General features: G+C 34.6%; 1 protein-coding gene across 1 annotated transcript; it reads left to right on the forward strand.

Annotated features, from left to right (window-relative positions):
* The first annotated feature begins 9,175 nt into the window (after positions 1-9,175).
* LOC111796619 (protein DETOXIFICATION 19-like) lies at positions 9,176-12,862 on the forward strand. Its single transcript, XM_023679324.1, has 8 exons — positions 9,176-9,265; positions 9,341-9,653; positions 9,738-10,282; positions 10,432-10,518; positions 11,898-11,954; positions 12,044-12,282; positions 12,357-12,475; positions 12,591-12,862. The coding sequence occupies exons 2-8, from the start codon at positions 9,390-9,392 to the stop codon at positions 12,720-12,722; spliced, it is 1,443 nt and encodes a 480-aa protein (XP_023535092.1). The 5' UTR covers positions 9,176-9,265; positions 9,341-9,389; the 3' UTR covers positions 12,723-12,862.
* Positions 12,863-20,302: the final 7,440 nt, after the last annotated feature.

The following is a 20,302-nucleotide window of genomic DNA, read 5'->3' on the forward strand; positions in this document are numbered from 1 at the left end:
CTCCGTTACCTTTTGGGAGGCCTATGTCCCATAGAAACTGTCCCTTGGTTCAAACTTACCGCCAACCGATATTGTCTTTTTTTTTGTTTCTCTCAAACCTACTGTTAAATTTTGGAAAAATCGAACCGAACCGAACCAAACCAAACCCAACTTAAACCCAACTTAAGTGAGATTAGGGTCATCACCGATTAAGATGAGAATTGCGCCAAGGGAATGTGATTCCACAAGCACTAGGATTAACCCCACCACAGCACCCAAGCCCAACTATGATAGCTTGCGACTCCAGAGCATGAAACCAGAACCTAAGAAGGCCCCACAAACGACCGACAACCCGCACACAAGCAAACCATCTGCCTCGACCTGTCTTCTACGCACCCAGCCAGCCCCACCATTGTTGTCTGCCTCCGACCACGCCGCATCACACCACAACCCCTCTAGCCGCACCACCGCACAACCTAAGCCAAACAGATCCGTAATTTTTTTTACCTATTTTATAAATTCTAAAATAAAAAAAATCAATAATTTTCAATTAAATTTAATTATATTATATCTTTGTTTATTTTTTATAATTTAAAATGAATTATTAATAATCAATTATTATTAACGTTGGTGGTAAAACCGATATATATTAAAAATTAAAAAAACATGTTTTTTTTCTTTTTATTTATTTTGATTTTCTGTTCCATATGAAAATTAAAATAAAGAAATTCATCATTCTTTTAATTTAACCTTTCTATCAACATGTGTGGGAAAAAAGAAAAAAAAAAAACATAATGAAAACATTGAATAATTTAATTAATGGTAAAGTTAATTATAAATTAATTAATAAAAATAATAATAAAAAGAAAATAAATTCAAATAAATTTATAGAATATATCCTATATATTTTCTAGAAATTGTGAAGATTTTTATTTCATAGATGGGATCATAAGAAAAAGACAACGTTTTAATCGAATTTTTCCTTTTATTTATTTTTAATATTCCCATAAATAACACCCTTTGCAACCGTTCATATTTCCCTCAATTTTCAACAGTTCATTTGAATGTGATCTCGGTTCATTCATATACTCGTCCTTTACTTGAGTGTCACATGCCCACCAACTTTTCGCCTTAATTTATCCCTGAACNAATAAAAAAGCTAATACTTTAACGGTTAAGTCATGTTTTGCATTGAAAATACGTGGACAAGAGAGCTTACAACACTTAGTTCGGTAGGAGATTTGATGACTACTTAGTCTCCCTAGAGTACATTTTGAGACATCTTATGTCTGTTAGAATTTTGGCATGACATAGACATGTGACTATAGACAACACGCCCTAAACAAATATAGCCATGACAGTGTGCTCGTATCGACTTACCGAAAAAGTAAAAGGAAAAGTGGGTATGAAAGTGGGATTCGGTGGTAGCTGAAGATGACATCAAAGGGCGTGTTCGCCGCTTCTCCCATAGGGTTCGAGATAGCATTGCCAAACCTGTCCCTTTCTAAACAAGCTCGTAATAACCCATTATACACTTGAATGAATCAGAATAAAGTTCCCATTTTTTTTTGCCTTTCTTCTTCTTATTTTTGTCTCTTCCAATTCTTTTTTCTTTCAATTTGTCAACTCTGTCCTCTTTGTTTAGCAACAAAAAGAATCTCTTCCTCCCCTTTTGAAAGTTGAGTTTGAGAAAGACTTTTTCTTTGTTCTTATTGCAAATTTGTTTCTAAAGATTCGAACTCGATCTCCATCAAGTTGGATAGGGTTTGAGACAAGCTTTAACCTCTAAACGAGACATTGTAACAACCCTAACCCACTGCTAGCAGATATTGTCATCTTTTCTATCAAATATGTCGAACGAGCTGGGTAGGTTTGAGACATGCTTTAACCTACGAACGAGACAACTGTAACAACCCTTTTCCCTTTTGAGCTTAAATATTTAAAACGCGTCTACTAGTAAGAGATTTCACACCCTTATAAAACAACTGTAACAGCCCAAAACCCACTGCTATACCACTAACCGTTATTGGCACGTTCGTCCTACCCTTGGAACATACTACAGCCTCAGGTGGCGAAGAGTTGACATCGAGGTGTCAAACCTTCCCGTCGATGTGAGCTCTTGGGGAAGATCAGCCTGTTATCCCTAGAGTAACTTTATTAACCTTTCTATCAACATGTGTGGGAAAAAAGAAAAAAAAAAAACATAATGAAAACATTGAATAATTTAATTAATGGTAAAGTTAATTATAAATTAATTAATAAAAATAATAATAAAAAGAAAATAAATTCAAATAAATTTATAGAATATATCCTATATATTTTCTAGAAATTGTGAAGATTTTTATTTCATAGATGGGATCATAAGAAAAAGACAACGTTTTAATCGAATTTTTCCTTTTATTTATTTTTAATATTCCCATAAATAACACCCTTTGCAACCGTTCATATTTCCCTCAATTTTCAACAGTTCATTTGAATGTGATCTCGGTTCATTCATATACTCGTCCTTTACTTGAGTGTCACATGCCCACCAACTTTTCGCCTTAATTTATCCCTGAACCACATCTTTCGAGGAGAGGTGTCGCTTTAATACTATTTGTAATGAACTAAATCCATACTTCAAAATCTAGATTCAACAACTGATGGTCCAAACATTTCTCTGCATCTCTGCAAACATAGTCACGTTATTCACTATTTGCTTCTTACGAGTAAAAGCTATCTCTACCTACAGATAATCGGAGACTCATAGATACATCTCCATCCAGCAAGCTAATAAGCATTTGCAATTTTTTTTAAAATGAAATTCCTGAAGGCACTTGCAATTATATTATTGAAATGTAGATAATGGTTTGTCTTTTTCAAATGTTGTTCTATTTACAACAACAAAAGACATCATAGTATCAGATTCCACCAACTTTGTTTATAGCTAAAACAACCACCCATCCCCTCCCAATCATTTTCCCACTTTGATTCCCACAAATTAAACTTCATTAATTATTCCAACTTTATTTCCTTCCTTTTTTTTTTTTTTTTAAACTAATTGGGCTCTTTCTACACCAAGATTTTGGCCCATCACTAATTGGGCTTTTCTAATAGCCCATTGGGCTTTTTCTAACAAACAAGCTAGTAGCCCATCACTAATTGGGCCCTTTCTAATCACCAAGCTAATAGCCCATCACTAATTGGGCTTTTCTTAATCACCAAGCTAATAGCCCATCACTAATTGGGCTCTTTCTAACACCAATCTAATAGCCCATCACTAATTGGGCCTTTTCTAAATTCTAATCACCAAGCTAATAGCCCATCATCACTAATTGGGCCCTTTCTAATCACCAAGCTAATAGCCCATCATCACTAATTGGGCCCTTTCTAATCACCAAGCTAATAGCCCATCATCACTAATTGGGCCCTTTCTAATCACCAAGCTAATAGCCCATCATCACTAATTGGGCCCTTTCTAATCACCAAGCTAATAGCCCATCACTAATTGGGCTCTTTCAAACACCAATCTAATAGCCCAACACTAATTGGGCCTTTTCTAACAACCAAGCTAGTAGCCCATCACTAATTGGGCCCTTTCTAATCTCCAAGCTAATAGCCCATCACTACTTGGGCTTTTTCTAACAATCAAGCTAATAGCCCATCANTTTTCTAACAACCAAGCAAGTAGCCCATCACTAATTGGGCCCTTTCTAATCACCAAGCTAATAGCCCATCATCACTAATTGGGCCCTTTCTAATCACCAAGCTAATAGCCCATCATCACTAATTGGGCCCTTTCTAATCACCAAGCTAATAGCCCATCATCACTAATTGGGCCCTTTCTAATCTCCAAGCTAATAGCCCATCACTACTTGGGCTTTTTCTAACAATCAAGCTAATAGCCCATCACTGATTGGGCTCTTTCTAATCACCAAGCTACTAGCCCATCACTGATTGGGCTCTTTCTAACAACCAATCTAATAGCCCATCACTAATTGGGCTCTTTCTAACACCAAGCCAATAGCCCATCACTAATTGGGCTCTTCTTAACCATCGAGCTAATAGCTCATCACTAATTGGGCTGTTTCTAATACCAAGTGAATAGCCCATCACTAATTGGGCTCTTTCTAACCAGAATCCAATAGCCCATCATTAATTGGGCTTTTTCTAACAACCAAGTTAATAGCCCATTGGGCTTTTTCTAACCACCAAGCTAATAGCCCATCACTAATTGGGCCTCTTGCAGGAGCCCATAATTCCAAAATTGAGAAGATTTTTAATACATTATGTTGTCAGTCTTGCATTAATTAATAGAATTATTGAGTCAAAGTGAGAATTAATCCATTAATGGCGTATCTTTGATCTCACTTTATTAATGCAATAAGTGTAACAAAGTCAATAATCAAGCTTCATAATTGCTCCAATAATCAAATTATTATTATTTTTGTAAAGAAGATCTTAAAAATTAAAAAGTATGATTAAGACGTCTATATCTTAATAATTGTAGAAATATTTATTAAAATATTCATTCTTATCTACAATTATACTCGACAAAGACTCACCCAAATCAACGATTTATAGACTCATTGACAAATACATTTAAAAAGTGCAATAGGATGACGTGGAGATTCTTTCTAGACCTCATGACCCAAATTCGCTCTCTATCTCGCTACTAACGAGAGGTCTCGATTGATTTCCCTTCATTTAGAGCTATACGTGCAGTTTGCTAAACTTGAAGAAGTCCAAAGAGTATAGATTAGCTTGGATACTATTTTTGTTCGAATATCTAATGATCATAATAGACGGTATTTCTCCATGGCCTTTTACCTGTGAAATTCTTTTTTTTTATAACTTATTATCAACCGCTCCCATCGTAAATAGGATTGACTACGAATTCGAGCCATAACATGCAAATGTTGAGCTCCGAAAGCGGAACAAATGTACTCACAACACCAATGAACGGAATTATACAAAGAGACATATTTACATGGTTAAGTTCCCCTACATTCATGGATAGCAACCAATCACTAATAAAACAAAGCGTTACAAGTGAATACCTCACTATCACACTATATAGCCTCTCACCAATATGTCACTGAAGAAATATAATGTGACACACGAAACATTCCCAAATCCCGATATCAAATTCCGACTGAATCTGGTATAACTAAATTTAATTCAAATAACCAAATCAAATCTAATCTAAATAACTAAATCAAATCTAATCCAAATAACCCAATCAAATCAAGACTTATGACAATTTACAGCAAATTTATAAACCCGAATGATTTTTTTCGATATAAACAAACTAGGTTTTACACAAAGAAGATTTGAGATTTGACTCATCATATTCTATAGATTAAAAATAAAAAAAAAAAAAAAAAAAAAAAAAAAAAAAAAAAAAAAAAAAAAAAAAAANCAGTGTTATCAACTGTATAAGTGGACTTTCACTCGTGTTCCTTAACTAATTAGTTGATGTTTTGACGATAACAAACTTATGTTTATTAGGGATTTAACAAAAAGAATAAATAAAAACATTTAAAAAAATACTTTTATTAAATGACTACTTAAGTAACAATTGGGAGCAACCAAAATGGGGCCAAGAAACCTACAACTTGGTTCATGTGCAACCACATGGGTAGCTTCAACTTTGTCCAAAAAAATGTGGTGCAAAATAATATGTCGGGATAAATTTTTGATATTCAACCATCGTTCTCAGAAAATAATTGCACAAATTCAAATATTTATATATCTGTGTGTGAGGTAGATCAGTGTGATTTCCCTGATATGAAAAAAATTTATGCATCATAATTACTTTGATTTAATTCCAGCATAATTACGCTGATATAGTTGACTCTTTTATGATTATTGCTTTAAACGTAATATCTCAATAATTACGTGATACATAAAGTAGATATTGTATGATTGTTCGAATTTCAGCTGTTTATCATATTATATAATCATGCAACCTACGATCTAAAAATTGGAGTAAAATAAGAGAATAAAAAAAGAAAATGATGATTAGAAAAACACAATTAACACAATTCAATTGGTACGATTTGGATTGGGATAGGTTACGAGCTCATTTGAGCTCGGTTCAAACAAATTAAATTTTTATGAATTGGGTTAGTTCATGAATTCCTCTGAAACTAGATTGAGTTAAATCGAACCAATGAACCCAAAACCCAAAACCCAAAAAATCTATAACTATTCCGAACACTTCAAACCAACCCTATGGTTGAATAAATGATTCGAACCACTCAAACCAACCCAACCCAACTCAAAAAGTTTAGGATGGAATAAATCATCTGAACAACTAAATCAACCTAACCGAACCAAAAAAAAATTTATTGGTAGACAAACGCATGAGATGGGTACCTCATATAGTAACATCTTCGACCCACGCTCATGCGTCACTTGTCCCACGCTTTGGTTAAATTATATTATAAAGAACCACGAGCTTACTCGAACGGATAAGACAGTTAGCTCGAATGGATAACACATCTGTCTTTATTCCCTAACTTTAAGACGTTGTAAGTTTTAATTTAACCCGACGCGATCTAATATTCTCTTGTGGCTCTCCCAAGAAGATAAAAAGAAAGGAGAGAAAAGGGTTTGAAGTAGAATTGAGAGAGATCAGCAATGAAGTTCTTGTTCCAGTGCCCATGCTGTTCTTGTTTCTGCTTCATGAAGCCCAAGCCAGGCCACCCAAAGCCTAAAGATCCGACCAAAAAAGAACCCAAAAAGGAAGAAGCAGCGGCGGCAGCGGCGGCGGCGACGGCGGCGCCACCGGCACCACCCAAGAACCAGGAAGAGAAGAAAGAATGATATTCATCTTCATCACAATGCCATTGTTATTGAATCATTATTTTCTACTCCAATAAATTTCCCTTTCAATTCCCGAACAAAAACAGTATGTAATCTCTCTCTCAACTCCGATCTTCATTTCGTGTTATAATATTTTTCGAACAAAATTATTTAGATATGTTGGAAATAACTTTTTCTCGTATTTAATGTTATAGTTTTTCGTTAAAGTTTCGATTTTGTTTTTAAATTTGTAATTAAGGGTACTGAGTTGGATTGTTTGTTCCGAATATATGTTTATCGAATCATTTTTTCTACTCAAATTTCGTTGAATAAATGAGATTCTCTACTCAAACCGAATAGGTTTACAGGCTCTGCATTAAATCTATTTTGATAAGGTTAGAGGTTCAAATTCTTATACACATTTATAAAAAAATCAATTAATATTAGAAAATTACAAGTTTCGAGGGATTTATCTGGTAATTTAGCTTAATTTTTGTAAATTTTATTTTTAAAAATAAAGTAAATAAAAAACAATAATTAAAAAAAATTATGTAATTAAATAAGTGATAAGTGGTTAGGTGATATAGGTGGATCACATTTATTAAGAGCATGTTATACCTAGACAATTATGTGACCATAAATCGCTTTCTAAAAAATGCTATTTAAATTATAAATTATAAATTATAAATATTATGTAAAAAATATAAATATTAGATATTTAAAAATTAATTATATAAGAGCTCTATAATATAAAATTGAGATAAAAATAAATATCAAATTAAGGAATTAAAATGATGTTTTAAATATATCATTAAAATATAAATTTTTATATGTTTGATTTTTTAAGAGAAAAATTATGTTAATTATTATTGAGTTATTTTCGTATTTAGTTATTAGTTAGTGAATAATTTTTTTTATTTTTTAAATAAATTAAAATAAAAGAAGATAAAATGTTTGTGGCACCCATATCAAGACTAGGCAAAAGATTTATTTAAATTTTATTTTATTCTTTTTTAACCAAATATATATATATATATATAGTATATGGACATGGATTAAAGTTGCTTTTAGCTTTATCGATAAGTTTATTGTTATCTTTTTAAAATTAAATTAATAAAAATATTTTGTAATTCAGAATTATTTTTAAAAAATCTAATAAATATAAATAAAAAATACAGTCCGTTTGAATGGGAACTATTAATATTTTTGTCTAAAAAATAATTAAAAAAGTTTAAAAAATATTGTTTAACTTCGGAGAGTGTTTTAAAAATAATTTTTCAAAAGTTTTATTAATACACTTATTGATAAAAAATAAAAAATACATTTACTATCAAAATATTTTTAAAATAATATTAAAAAATTTGGAGATAATCAAAAGTAATAATAGACGGTTTCCTCTTGCCTATTGATAATAAAAATTATTTTAATTTTTTTATAAAGATAAAAGATGTAATTGTTATTTTTAAAATTTCATGAATATTTTTAAAATATAGTGTTAACGGTGTTATGAGTATTTTTAAAATAAAGTAATGATAGTTTTCATCTTGAAAATGTATTTTTTATAATTTTAAAAAATTTAAAATTATAATTAAAACTCTTAAAATTTAAGAATTTTTTTTAGGTAAAGTAGAGAATTTTAAGGAATTAATTCTTTTAAGAAAGCGTTAATTTGACCCAAAGAAAAAAAAAAGAAAGAAAAAGAAAGTTGAAGTGATAAATAAACTATTTGTATTAATAAAAATATTTACAAAATCTAATTTCTTTTATTTTTACTGTAAAATATAAATATCTTTTTATTTCATATATTTAGTTATATAAATCACTTGATAACTTCATTATAATCGAAAAAAATATAATTTTTATAAATGAGTTAATTAAATTTAAAATGATTTAAATGAATTAAAATCGAGAAGAAATATAAACATTTATTTCAAAAATATTATATTAATTCCTATATTCAAATCACATGAAAATTATGCTTTAATAATTTTAATATAAAATTATAATCTATCCTCTTAATTGATTTTAATTTATTCATCATCGATATAAATTTAATTTCCTATTTTATTTAAATTTAGATATTATAACAAAATGGATTAAAAAAATATCTTTAAACTTTTGAAACTCTAAATTATACGCTCGAGAAAAAAAGTCCCACGTCTCCTAATGGAATGATCATAGGTTTATAATCAAACAATACTCTCTTCATTGATATGAAGCATTTTGAGAAAGCCCAAAACAAAGCCACGAGAACTTATGCTATCATAGCAGGAGAGTTGTGTTGGTCAAGGTTAGGAGTGTACTTTTAAAATTTCACGGGTATATTTAGATAAATACGAATTTGAATTATTTTGATTTATATATTTGGTGTAATATATGGATATATGTTGTAAAGTGCCTTCTTCCACATTACAAACAAAAAAAATAGTTCAAACTTACTCTACATAGACCCCTTGTTTATGGGTTATCACAGCTTACACCGGAGTCATCATAATTAGTTCCGTGTTCTTCTTTTCTTTCTTTCCCTCCAATTTCATTACGTTTACATCTGATTCTCTTACTGCCACCGCAGATTCGTCGCTGTAAATTCCAACTCTCACCACTTTCTGAACCACAACACAATGCCGGAAAACGAATACGACCCTCTTCTCCAAGTTACCGATGCCGGCGACGGCGCAAACGCCTCCGACTCATGGAAGAAAGTGTTCGATAAAGAGGAGTTCAACAAACAGTTCTCCATTTCATTTCCCATGATTCTCACTAATGTTTTCTACTACTTAATCCCTTTGATTTCCGTCATGTTCGCCGGTCATCTCGGCGACCTCGAACTTGCCGGAGCCACTCTCGCTAATTCCTGGGCCACCGTCACCGGATTCGCTTTCATGGTTTGTTCCCCTTTTCGCTATTTAATCGTTTTCGTGTTTATTTCATTTTGCGTTTGTTAATTCCTTGTTTGAACCGATTCATAGACGGGTTTGAGTGGCGCATTGGAGACACTCTGTGGCCAAGGATTTGGGGCGAAACTGTACCGATTTTTAGGGATTCATCTGCAATCCTCGTGTATAATCTCTTTCTCCTTCTCGATTTTCATTTCCCTTCTCTGGTTCTACACAGAGCCGGTCTTGATTTTGCTGCAGCAGGATCCCGCCGTGTCGAAAACGGCTGCACGGTATATGAAATTTCTGGTTCCTGGGCTGTTTGCTTATGGGTTTTTGCAGAATAGTGTGAGGTTTATTCAGGCTCAATCTGATGTTATGTTTTTGGCTGTGCTCTCTGGTATTCCGTTGGTTCTTCATGTTGGTGTTGCTTATGGTTTTGTGAACTGGACGAGTTTGGGGCTGGAAGGAGCTGCTATGGCAGCTTCTATTTCATTGTGGGTGGCTTTCTTGGTTGTGGCTGTTTATGTGTTTAAGTCTGAGAAGTATAAGCGTACATGGGAAGGATTCTCTGTTGAAGCTTTTAGTTACATAGTATTCAATTTGAAACTTGCTTTGCCATCTGCTGCAATGGTTTGGTTAGTGCTTTTGAACTTTTGTTTCCTTTTGTGTAGCTTTTTACAATCTGTTGGTGTGTGTGTTGTTGCATATTTTGGAGGTCTATGACACTTTTCTTTTGTTTTTTAGTTTGGGATTTGATGCTTTTTATATATGGTTATGTGAACAGTTTGGAGTATTGGGCATTTGAGATTCTTGTGTTCTTGGCTGGATTGGCTCCAAACTCTGAAACAAATACCTCTTTGATTGCAATTTGGTAAGGATCTTCTGTGTTCCTTTCTTCCCTTGTAAGACTTGTTGTAAGACTGCTAGCTAGCTGATATTGTCATTTTTTGGTTTTCTTTTTTGGATTTTTCCTCGAGGTTTTAGAACGTGTCTATTAGGAGAGGTTTCCACGCCCTTATAAAGAATGTTTCGTTGTCTAACATGTGGGGTCTCACAATCCTCCCCTCTTTGGGGGCTAGTGTATTCGTTGGACTTCGTTCCCTTCTTCGATCAATGTGGGACCCCCAATCCACCTCCCACCCCCCTACGGGGCCCAGCGTCCTTGCTGGCACACCGACTCGTGTCCACTCCCCTTCGAGGCTCAGCCTCCTTGCTGACACAACGTCTGGAACTTAGCTTTGATACTATTGTAACAACCCAAACCCACTACTGATGTTGTCTTCTTTAGGCTTTCTTTTTTGGGATTCCCCTCAAGGTTTTAAAAGGAGTTTCTGAGGAAGAAGTTTTCACACCCTTATAAAGAATGTTTCGGTTTCCTCCCCAACCGATGTGGGATCTCATAATCCATCCTCTTTGAGGCTTAGTGTCCTTGTTAGGCCTCATTCCCTTTTCCAATCGATGTGGGACCCACCAATCCACCCCCTTCAAGGTCAGCGTCCTTGCTGGCATACGGTCTCATGTCCACCACCTTCGTGGATCAACCTCCTCGCTGGCACATCGCCTAGAATCTGACTTTGATCCCATTTGTAACTGCCCAAGCCCACCAGTAGCAGATATTGTCCTGTTTGGGATTTTTTTTTCTGGGTTTCATTCAAAATTTTAAAATGCATCTCTAGGTTTTCACATTCTTATAAAAAAATGTTTAGTTTTCCTCCTGATGTGGGATCTCATAATCTACTCCTCTTTGGGGCCTAGTGTCCTTGCTAGACCTCATTCCCTTTTCCAATCGATGTGGGACCCACCAATTCACCTCCTTCGAGGCCAGCGTCCTTGCTGGCACACCGTCTCATGTCCACCCCCTTCAAGGATCAACCTCCTCGCTGGCACATCGCCTAGAACATAGCTTTGATACCATTTGTAACAGCCCAGACCCACCGGTAGCAGTTATTGTCCTCTTTGGGCTTTCCTTTCTCGGCTTCCACTCAAAATTTTAAAACACGTCTCTTAGGGAGAGGTTTTCACACCCTTAAAAAATGTTTCCTTTTCCTCCCGAGCGGAGATCTCACATCTCTATTAACAAAGTGTGTCCGGAAGAAATGCTTTCATGAGTTCTTTTTATAGCACATTGAAAAATCTTTGAATTATCCCATTACAACACTTTTGAAAAGTGCTTTTCAAGTAGTCAAAAGCATTATATATCTATTTACAACGATGAACTGATATCTCCCTTTGGAATGATGCATTGAAAAGTGTAAACACAGAAGCCATTGCCTACATGATCACATATGGACTCAGTGCAGCTGCAAGGTATACAAATCTCTCCTCTTTTACTTCCTTGTTTTCTCCATGCCCTCTCCCTCCAATATCATAACAAAAGACACAACCATCTTGAACAGCACAAGGGTGTCAAATGAGCTGGGGGCAGGCAACCCTGATAGAGCAAGACAAGCCATGTTTGTCACTCTTCTACTCTCATTCCTTCTAGGCCTTTCAGTCGTTCTTCTTCTAGCATTTGGCCACAACATCTGGGCAGGATTCTTCAGTAGTAGTCCTGTAATTATACAAGCCTTTGCCTCCATGACACCCCTTCTCACCATTTCCGTGCTCGCCGATTCTGTCCAAGGCGTATTATCAGGTTCCCACGAACACTCTCCCTCTCGTTCTTCCTTTACAAATCTGGTTTTTCGTCTCACATGTCGTGACTTGCAGGGGTGGCTAGAGGATGTGGTTGGCAACACATGGTTGTGGTTGTAAACTTAGCTACATTCTATCTTGTTGGTATCTCAACAGCAGTCTTTCTGGAATTCAGAATGAAGCTTTATGCCACGGTAAGGATTCAAATGGTTCGTTTTTTTTTCGAACACGGAAATTCTAAGACTAAAATAGGATTTAAACGTTAAACGTTCATCGAAACTTAGCGTCGTATAATGTGTTGTGGTGCAGGGGTTGTGGATTGGTTTGATCTGTGGCTTGTTATGCCAAACTTTGACACTGTTGGTATTAATAGTTCGCTCAAAGTGGACAAGAATTGAGCTGTCTGATCATGGAGGTAAGCAAAATCCAGCTTTGATTTGATTCTTAGTTGAGATTTTTAGCTGCAATAACTATGATGAGAATAAACTCAATTTTGAATCCTAGAAATGTATGAGCTGGATTTTGATTAATTAGTGGTATTTTGGATTATAAAGTTCTTATTTTAGGTTTATTTAATGTAATTCCGTTCCCCATTTCCCTTGCCTCGAGCTCGAGCACCAGTCCTTTTCCTGTGAGTCGTGTGAGATCCCACGTTAGCTGGAGAGGGGAACGAAGCATTCCTCATAAGGATGTGAAACCTCTCTCTAGTAGACGCATTTTAAAACCGTGAAACTTGATAATACGTAATGGGTCAAAATGGACAATATTTACTAGCGGTGGGCTTGGGTTGTTACAAGTCGGCTTCGAATCGTTTGCCCTATGCTCCCTCCCAGATATGCTTCAATAGAAATTAAACAAGGGTACGTTGATACAATAGAATTCTATGATAAAATGTTGACACAATAGAATTCTATGATAAAATGTCCTTATTTGGATTTTTTTCTTTAAAGTTTAAAACTTTTTCGATTTTGATGCTCAATTTTGAAATTTCGTTTCATTGAATTTGAGGTTTGAATTCTCGGCCTGACCAATAAGTATGTTCATGTTGTGTAAGAACAACTACGTAAAAAAGTAAGAAAATTTTACAGTGAGAACAAAATATTATTTATAAAGGGTCTGAAAACCTCTCTCAAAACCTCACTGCCTTTTAAAAACTTTGAGAGGAAGCTTGAAAGATAAAGCGTAAAGAGTACAATATCTGCACGGGTGCACGACGGGTGCACGCCTAAAGAGTACGATGTCGGGTGTACGCCTAAAGAGTGTTGGATGATGGAAGTCCCACATCGGCTAATTTAGGGAATGATGATGGGTTTATAAGTGAGGAATACTAACTTCATTGGTATGAGGCCTTTTGGGGAATCCCAAAGCAAAGCCATGAGAGCTTATGCTCAAAGTGGACAATATCATACTATTGTGGAGAGTCGTGTTGCTCTAACATGGTATCTGCCTCGATTAAGGGGAGGCGCAAAGGAGCCTAAAGATGAGGCCTTTTGGGGGAGCCTAAAGAAAAATGACTAAGACTTGGATGATGGAAGTCCCACGTCGGCTAATTTAGGGAATGATGAGCCCTTTTGGGGGAGCCTAAAGAAAAATGACTAAGACTTGAGCCCTTTTGGGGGAGCCTAAAGAAAAATGACTAAGACTTGAGCCCTTTTGGGGGAGCCTAAAGAAAAATGACTAAGACTTGAGCCCTTTTGGGGGAGCCTAAAGAAAAATGACTAAGACTTGAGCCCTTTTGGGGGAGCCTAAAGAAAAATGACTAAGACTTGAGCCCTTTTGGGGGAGCCTAAAGAAAAATGACTAAGACTTGAGCCCTTTTGGGGGAGCCTAAAGAAAAATGACTAAGACTTGAGCCCTTTTGGGGGAGCCTAAAGAAAAATGACTAAGACTTGAGCCCTTTTGGGGGAGCCTAAAGAAAAATGACTAAGACTTGAGCCCTTTTGGGGGAGCCTAAAGAAAAATGACTAAGACTTGAGCCCTTTTGGGGGAGCCTAAAGAAAAATGACTAAGACTTGAGGCCTTTTGAGGGAGCCTAAAGAAAAATGACTAAGACTTCAAAGGAGTCGAGCCTCGATTAAGGGGAGGCATCCTAAAGAAAAATGACTAAGACTTCAAAGGAGTCGAGCCTCGATTAAGGGGAGGCATCCTAAAGAAAAATGACTAAGACTTCAAAGGAGTCGAGCCTCGATTAAGGGGAGGCATCCTAAAGAAAAATGACTAAGACTTCAAAGGAGTCGAGCCTCGATTAAGGGGAGGCATCCTAAAGAAAAATGACTAAGACTTCAAAGGAGTCGAGCCTCGATTAAGGGGAGGCATCCTAAAGAAAAATGACTAAGACTTCAAAGGAGTCGAGCCTCGATTAAGGGGAGGCATCCTAAAGAAAAATGACTAAGACTTCAAAGGAGTCGAGCCTCGATTAAGGGGAGGCATCCTAAAGAAAAATGACTAAGACTTCAAAGGAGTCGAGCCTCGATTAAGGGGAGGCATCCTAAAGAAAAATGACTAAGACTTCAAAGGAGTCGAGCCTCGATTAAGGGGAGGCATCCTAAAGAAAAATGACTAAATGACTAAGACTTCAAAGGAGTGACTAAATGACTAAGACTTCAAAGGAGTCGAGCCTCGACTAAGGGGAGGCATGCCTTTTGGGGGAGCCTAAAGAAAAATGACTAAGACTCCAAAGGAGTCGAGCCTCGATTAAGGAGGCCTTTTGGGGGAGCCTAAAGAAAAATGACTAAGACTTCAAAGGAGTCGAGCCTCGATTAAGGGGAGGCGCACTTTGTTCGAGGGGAGGTGTTGGATGATGGAAGTCCCACATCGGCTAATTTAGGGAATGATGAAGCCTTTTAGGGAAGCCCAAAGCAAAGCCACGAGAGCTTATGCTCAAAGTGAAGCTCAAATTGGACAATATCATACTATTGTGGAGAGTCGTGTACGATATCGATATCGGGTGCACTCAGACCTTTATAGCAACCCTATGCTTGTATTAGATTATAATGTTTTAACCAATTAAGTTGGATAATAAGATAAAACATTCCCATTTTAAGGCCAACCAACCAACTTTTATTTGACTTCCAACATTCTAAATTTAGAGTTCAAATTCTTGGGCTAATCTGCCCCTGCTGCCTGCACCACACGAGCTCTCTCCAGCTCCTGGCCAACGACCTGAAGCAGCCCACCCTTCTCTTCAACCTATATAAACCAACCAAGGGCAGAGCCAAGAAAGAAACAAGAGAGAGCAACGACGACGATCATGAACTCAACTAAATCAACACCGAGAAGGGTTCTGATCGTCGTCACGATGATGGTTGCTCTTAGCATCGTCGTCTTGCTTCCAATGGCAGCGGAGGCGACTGCCCCTGCCGGAGGTGCCGTGTCTCAATGCATCCAGGGTTGCACAAAGTCATTGGCTGGTTTAACGTCTGGTTATTGCCTTACTCTTTGTTCAGCTGAGTTCCACCCTCTATCAGCTCACCCACATCATCATGAACATGATAATACCCATGCTCGTGTTCATGTTGATGCTCATGCTCATGTTGACGCTCATGGTCATGTTCATGCTCATGTCCATGCACATGTTGATGGTCATGATCATGTTCATGCTCATGCGCTTCATTAGAGTATGGTGCGTTTTCTTCATTCCCATTATTAAAGACGACTTTCATGTTGTAGCCATCTGATTTGCCTCTCTTCATGTAAGCTCTTTGAAATACCCATTTGTTCTCATTCTTGGTTGCATTCTTTCGTTTATTTAATGTCGTGAAGTGACGATGGAATCCAAAAATATATTCGAGAGTTCAATTTTAAAATATGTTTCTAGACCCGAGTTTGATTTGTTGGATGATGAAAGTCCCACATCGGCTAATTTAGGAATGATCATGGCTTTATAAGCGAGGAATACTAACTCTATTGGTACGAGGCATTTTGGAGAAGCCTAAAGTAAAGCCATGAGAGCTTACACTCAAAGTGGACAATATCATACCATTGTGGAGAGTGTGTTCGTCTAACATGGTATTAGAGCCATACCCTAAACTTAGTCGTGCCAATAGATTGGTAAACCTTCAAATATCAAACAAAGGACTTTGTTCGAGGGGAGGTGTTGGATGACCTTGAAGGCAGTAAAAAATGACTAAGATTCTAAAGGAGTCGAGTCTCAATTAAGGGGAGGTGCACTTTGTTCGAGGGTAGGGAATGAGCATGATAATCAAGGAATACTCTCAATATTGGTATGAGGCGTTTTGGAGCACATTGGCTAATTTAGGGAATGATCATCGAGATATTTTAGTTGTTATTTAATTATTTACAAATGATGATTTCCAATAATTATTAAAATAAAAAGTGAGAAGCAAAGTTAAAAAGAGCCAATATTTTAGTTGACATTAAATGCTTTGACCATAAAAAAATAATAAAACATTATGTAATTATGATTTGTAACAACTCCTAAATAATTTCATTAGGTTATAATGTAACTACTTAGGTCATGGGATTATGGTTTTGAAATTTCATTCACATCTTTAATTTATCAATAATCAATTAAAAAATAGCCATTTAATTTAATTTTAAATAAATAAAAATAGCCCTTCAACTTAATTTTATAAATATTTTATTTTTATTTTTATCTTTTTCAAACTTGTTTGATGGGAGATTATGTATTGGGATTGTTTGAGTGAACTTACGTGATCGTTGACCTTTTGTCAATGGATTTTGAGTAGCTTTATCGAGATCAGAAGTGAATTGCCTCCTAATTCGACCAAACCCATTCCAATTTTGATTTGCCGGCTATTTGTTTCATGGCTTTAATTTGAGCTGTAGATCCTACCCGGAGATGGAAATACCCACATTAATAGCAGGTCTGATTCAACGTTGAATAGATCCGCAGATAAGAATATTTGTCCATCAGTAATTGAAATTACATTAGTAAGAATATAAGCTGAAACATCTCCCGATCGGGTATCAACTATTGATAAAGCAGTCATACTTCCTTCACCTAAACCAGAACTTGATTTAGCTGCTAAGTATAGTTTGATTTAAATTTATTTTTAAAATAATATAATAAGAGTTTGAAGCCAACGTTAGAGAGAACAAACCAAGTCACTGCTAGCTAAATAGAGTCGAAGATGAAGATTATTTTTTGTCTCTAACCTGACCTAAATTTTCACCTCGTCTCATCTTACTTTTTATATATAAATATAAATATATTAAAACTAAGATATAAAATTAACTTATTATAAAGATATATGAAAAAAAAATATTTTTTTCAAGTGTAGATGACGTTATTAGAATATTTTATTTTTTTAATGTAAATTATATTATAAAATGGAAATTAAAAATTATTCGAAGTTGACATTAAAATGGAAAAAACTCTGCACATGGAACTCGATCTCGGAGAATTATCCACAGAGAATTCTTGCCACGATTGATTTTGCTAAAACAAGAAGCGGGGACGGGAATAAGAAAATCTTCTCCATTCTCGCTTCTCGAACAAAAACAAAGAGTTTAGACGTGGCCCAACTTATCAAGATCCTGATCTCGAGAGATTTCAAGCTCCTAATACCGACATTGGAGTTCTTACATAACACAAGAATGAATAGACATGGCATGACGATATTTTACTCCTTGTTTAGCCACATCAATAAAGATCAATCCCCACTTTCTTCTGTTGGATGATGGAAGTCCCACATCGACTAATTTAGGGAATGATCATGGGTTTATAAGTGAGGAATACTAACTCCATTGGTATGAGGCCTTTTGGGGAAGCCCAAAGCAAAGCCATGAGAGCTTATGCTAAAAAGTGGACAATATCATACCATTGTGGAGAGTCGTGTTCGTCTAACATGGTATCAGAGCCATGCCCTAAACTTAGTCGTGCCAATAGATTGGTAAATCCTCAAATATCGAACAAAGAACTCCTAAAGAGAAGGAGCCAAGCCCCTCCTCGAAGGCAGTAAAAAATGACTAAGACTCCAAAGGAGTCGAGCCTCGATTAAGGGGAGGCGCACTTTGTTCGAGGGGAGGTGTTGGATGATGGAAGTCCCACATCGGCTAATTTAGGGAATGATCATGGGTTTATAAGTGAGGAATACTAACTCCATTGGTATGAGGCCTTTTGGGGAAGCCCAAAGCAAAGCCATGAGAGCTTATGCTCAAAGTGGACAATATCATACCATTGTGGAGAGTCGTGTTCGTCTAACATCTTCGTCTCTTCCATTGACATGTTGCTATCATCCATGCAAAGTCGTTCCGAAAGAGTAACACTCCGACGTATTAAACCTTCTAATTTTAAAGGTCGAGTTATAAGTTCCTAAATTTTTTAAGTTTATATTTAAAAGGGTTCTCAAATCTCCAATTATATATCTATTATGTTCATAATATAGTTTAAAATTTGAAAAATTAACGGCCGAGAATTATTGAGAGGTATAGTCCCACATTGACTAATTACGATGAAGATCAGAGGAACAGTGGAAAAACAGCCAGAGCTAATGTTTAATGATTCTACGATAAACTTTAAAAAATATTAAAGAAAACGATCAATAATTTATTAATTTTAATAAATCTAACTTTTTGAATACTATTATTTAAATAATAGAAAATTAAAGGATGTTATGTTCATAGTGAAATTAACATTAATTAAACCAAATATTTGGTTAAAGAGATTCCTTTATTGCTACTTTATGGCCTTTTGTAATTTTTTTAGGAAAGTAATTTGATTCTTTTTGTCTTTTGTAATTTTTTTTAATGATTTTAATTGTAATTAAGGACAATTATTTTTAAAATAAATAATAATCTCTTGCTTGAACTAAAAAAAATGATAATAATATTATTAATTTTAAATATTAATTTGACATAATTTTTTTATTATTCAGATATTACTAAAGAATTATGAGATTTTTTACTTAGCGATGAAATTATGGTCAAAATATTATGTTGTTATTGACATGACAGTGTTTTCACATGTTTATAAGTGTCACCGACAGAAATAACGAATCAATATTTTTAGATTATTATAAAATATCGATAAATAATTGATAAAATTTACGTGGATAAAATTATTATACTAAATTAATATGTATATATATATATATATATATATATATATATATATATATATATATATATATATATATATNTATATATATATATTCATAAACTTAAAAATACCTAAAAATTAATAGATTAAAATACTATTTTGGTTTTTGTTTTATTTTTTATTTTTGTATTTTCAAATTTTATTTATATTTTAGCATTTATTTAAAAAATATCCTTTTAACTTTTAATAGCATTTAAAAAATATTTTAGAACTTTACAAAATTTAATTAACACACTTTAACTATTTTTAAAAGTTTAAAAATCCCTTTATTAGTATTATTTAAAAAATACCCATAAAATGTTAAAAATAACATTATACTGTTTATATTTATAAAATAGTTAATTTTTTTTTTTTTTTTTTTACCATTTATTGACATCTCATATATTATCTCCGAACTTTTCTTCATAAATATTTTTGAAACGGTCGAAAGTTTAAGGGTATTTTTAAAACAAAATATTAACGACTTTTATATAAAATTAATGGTAAGGATATTTTTTAAAAGTTGGAGAATATTTTAATTTTAATTTTATGTCGGGTAGATCTTTCTCAAATTATAATTAAAAATAATAATTCATCTAGGGTATATAAAATTGAATTAATTTTGGGTTCAAAATTAAAATATTTGAAAATTTCCCAACTAAAAATTTAATAATTCAATAAATTTAAAATTTAATAATTATGTGAAAATATGGAGAAAATTAAATCCCCTGTCAAGAGCGGTAGGAAAATAAAACAAAATCCAGGCGGTACAAACGGCGTCAGAAATAAGTAAAATCCAAAATTAATTCTGAATTCAAAACCCTAAGCTGTTGTAGGATGCAGCCACGTGTATGGTCACCATTTTCCCTTCATTTACCGACACGTCGTTACACTCTCTTCAATTGTCGACATATCGTTCCACTCACTGCCGTGCCTTCTTAACCATTTTCTCCTACGC

Source organism: Cucurbita pepo, chromosome LG06, assembly GCF_002806865.2.
Source record: "Cucurbita pepo subsp. pepo cultivar mu-cu-16 chromosome LG06, ASM280686v2, whole genome shotgun sequence".
Lineage (NCBI taxonomy): Eukaryota > Viridiplantae > Streptophyta > Magnoliopsida > Cucurbitales > Cucurbitaceae > Cucurbita > Cucurbita pepo.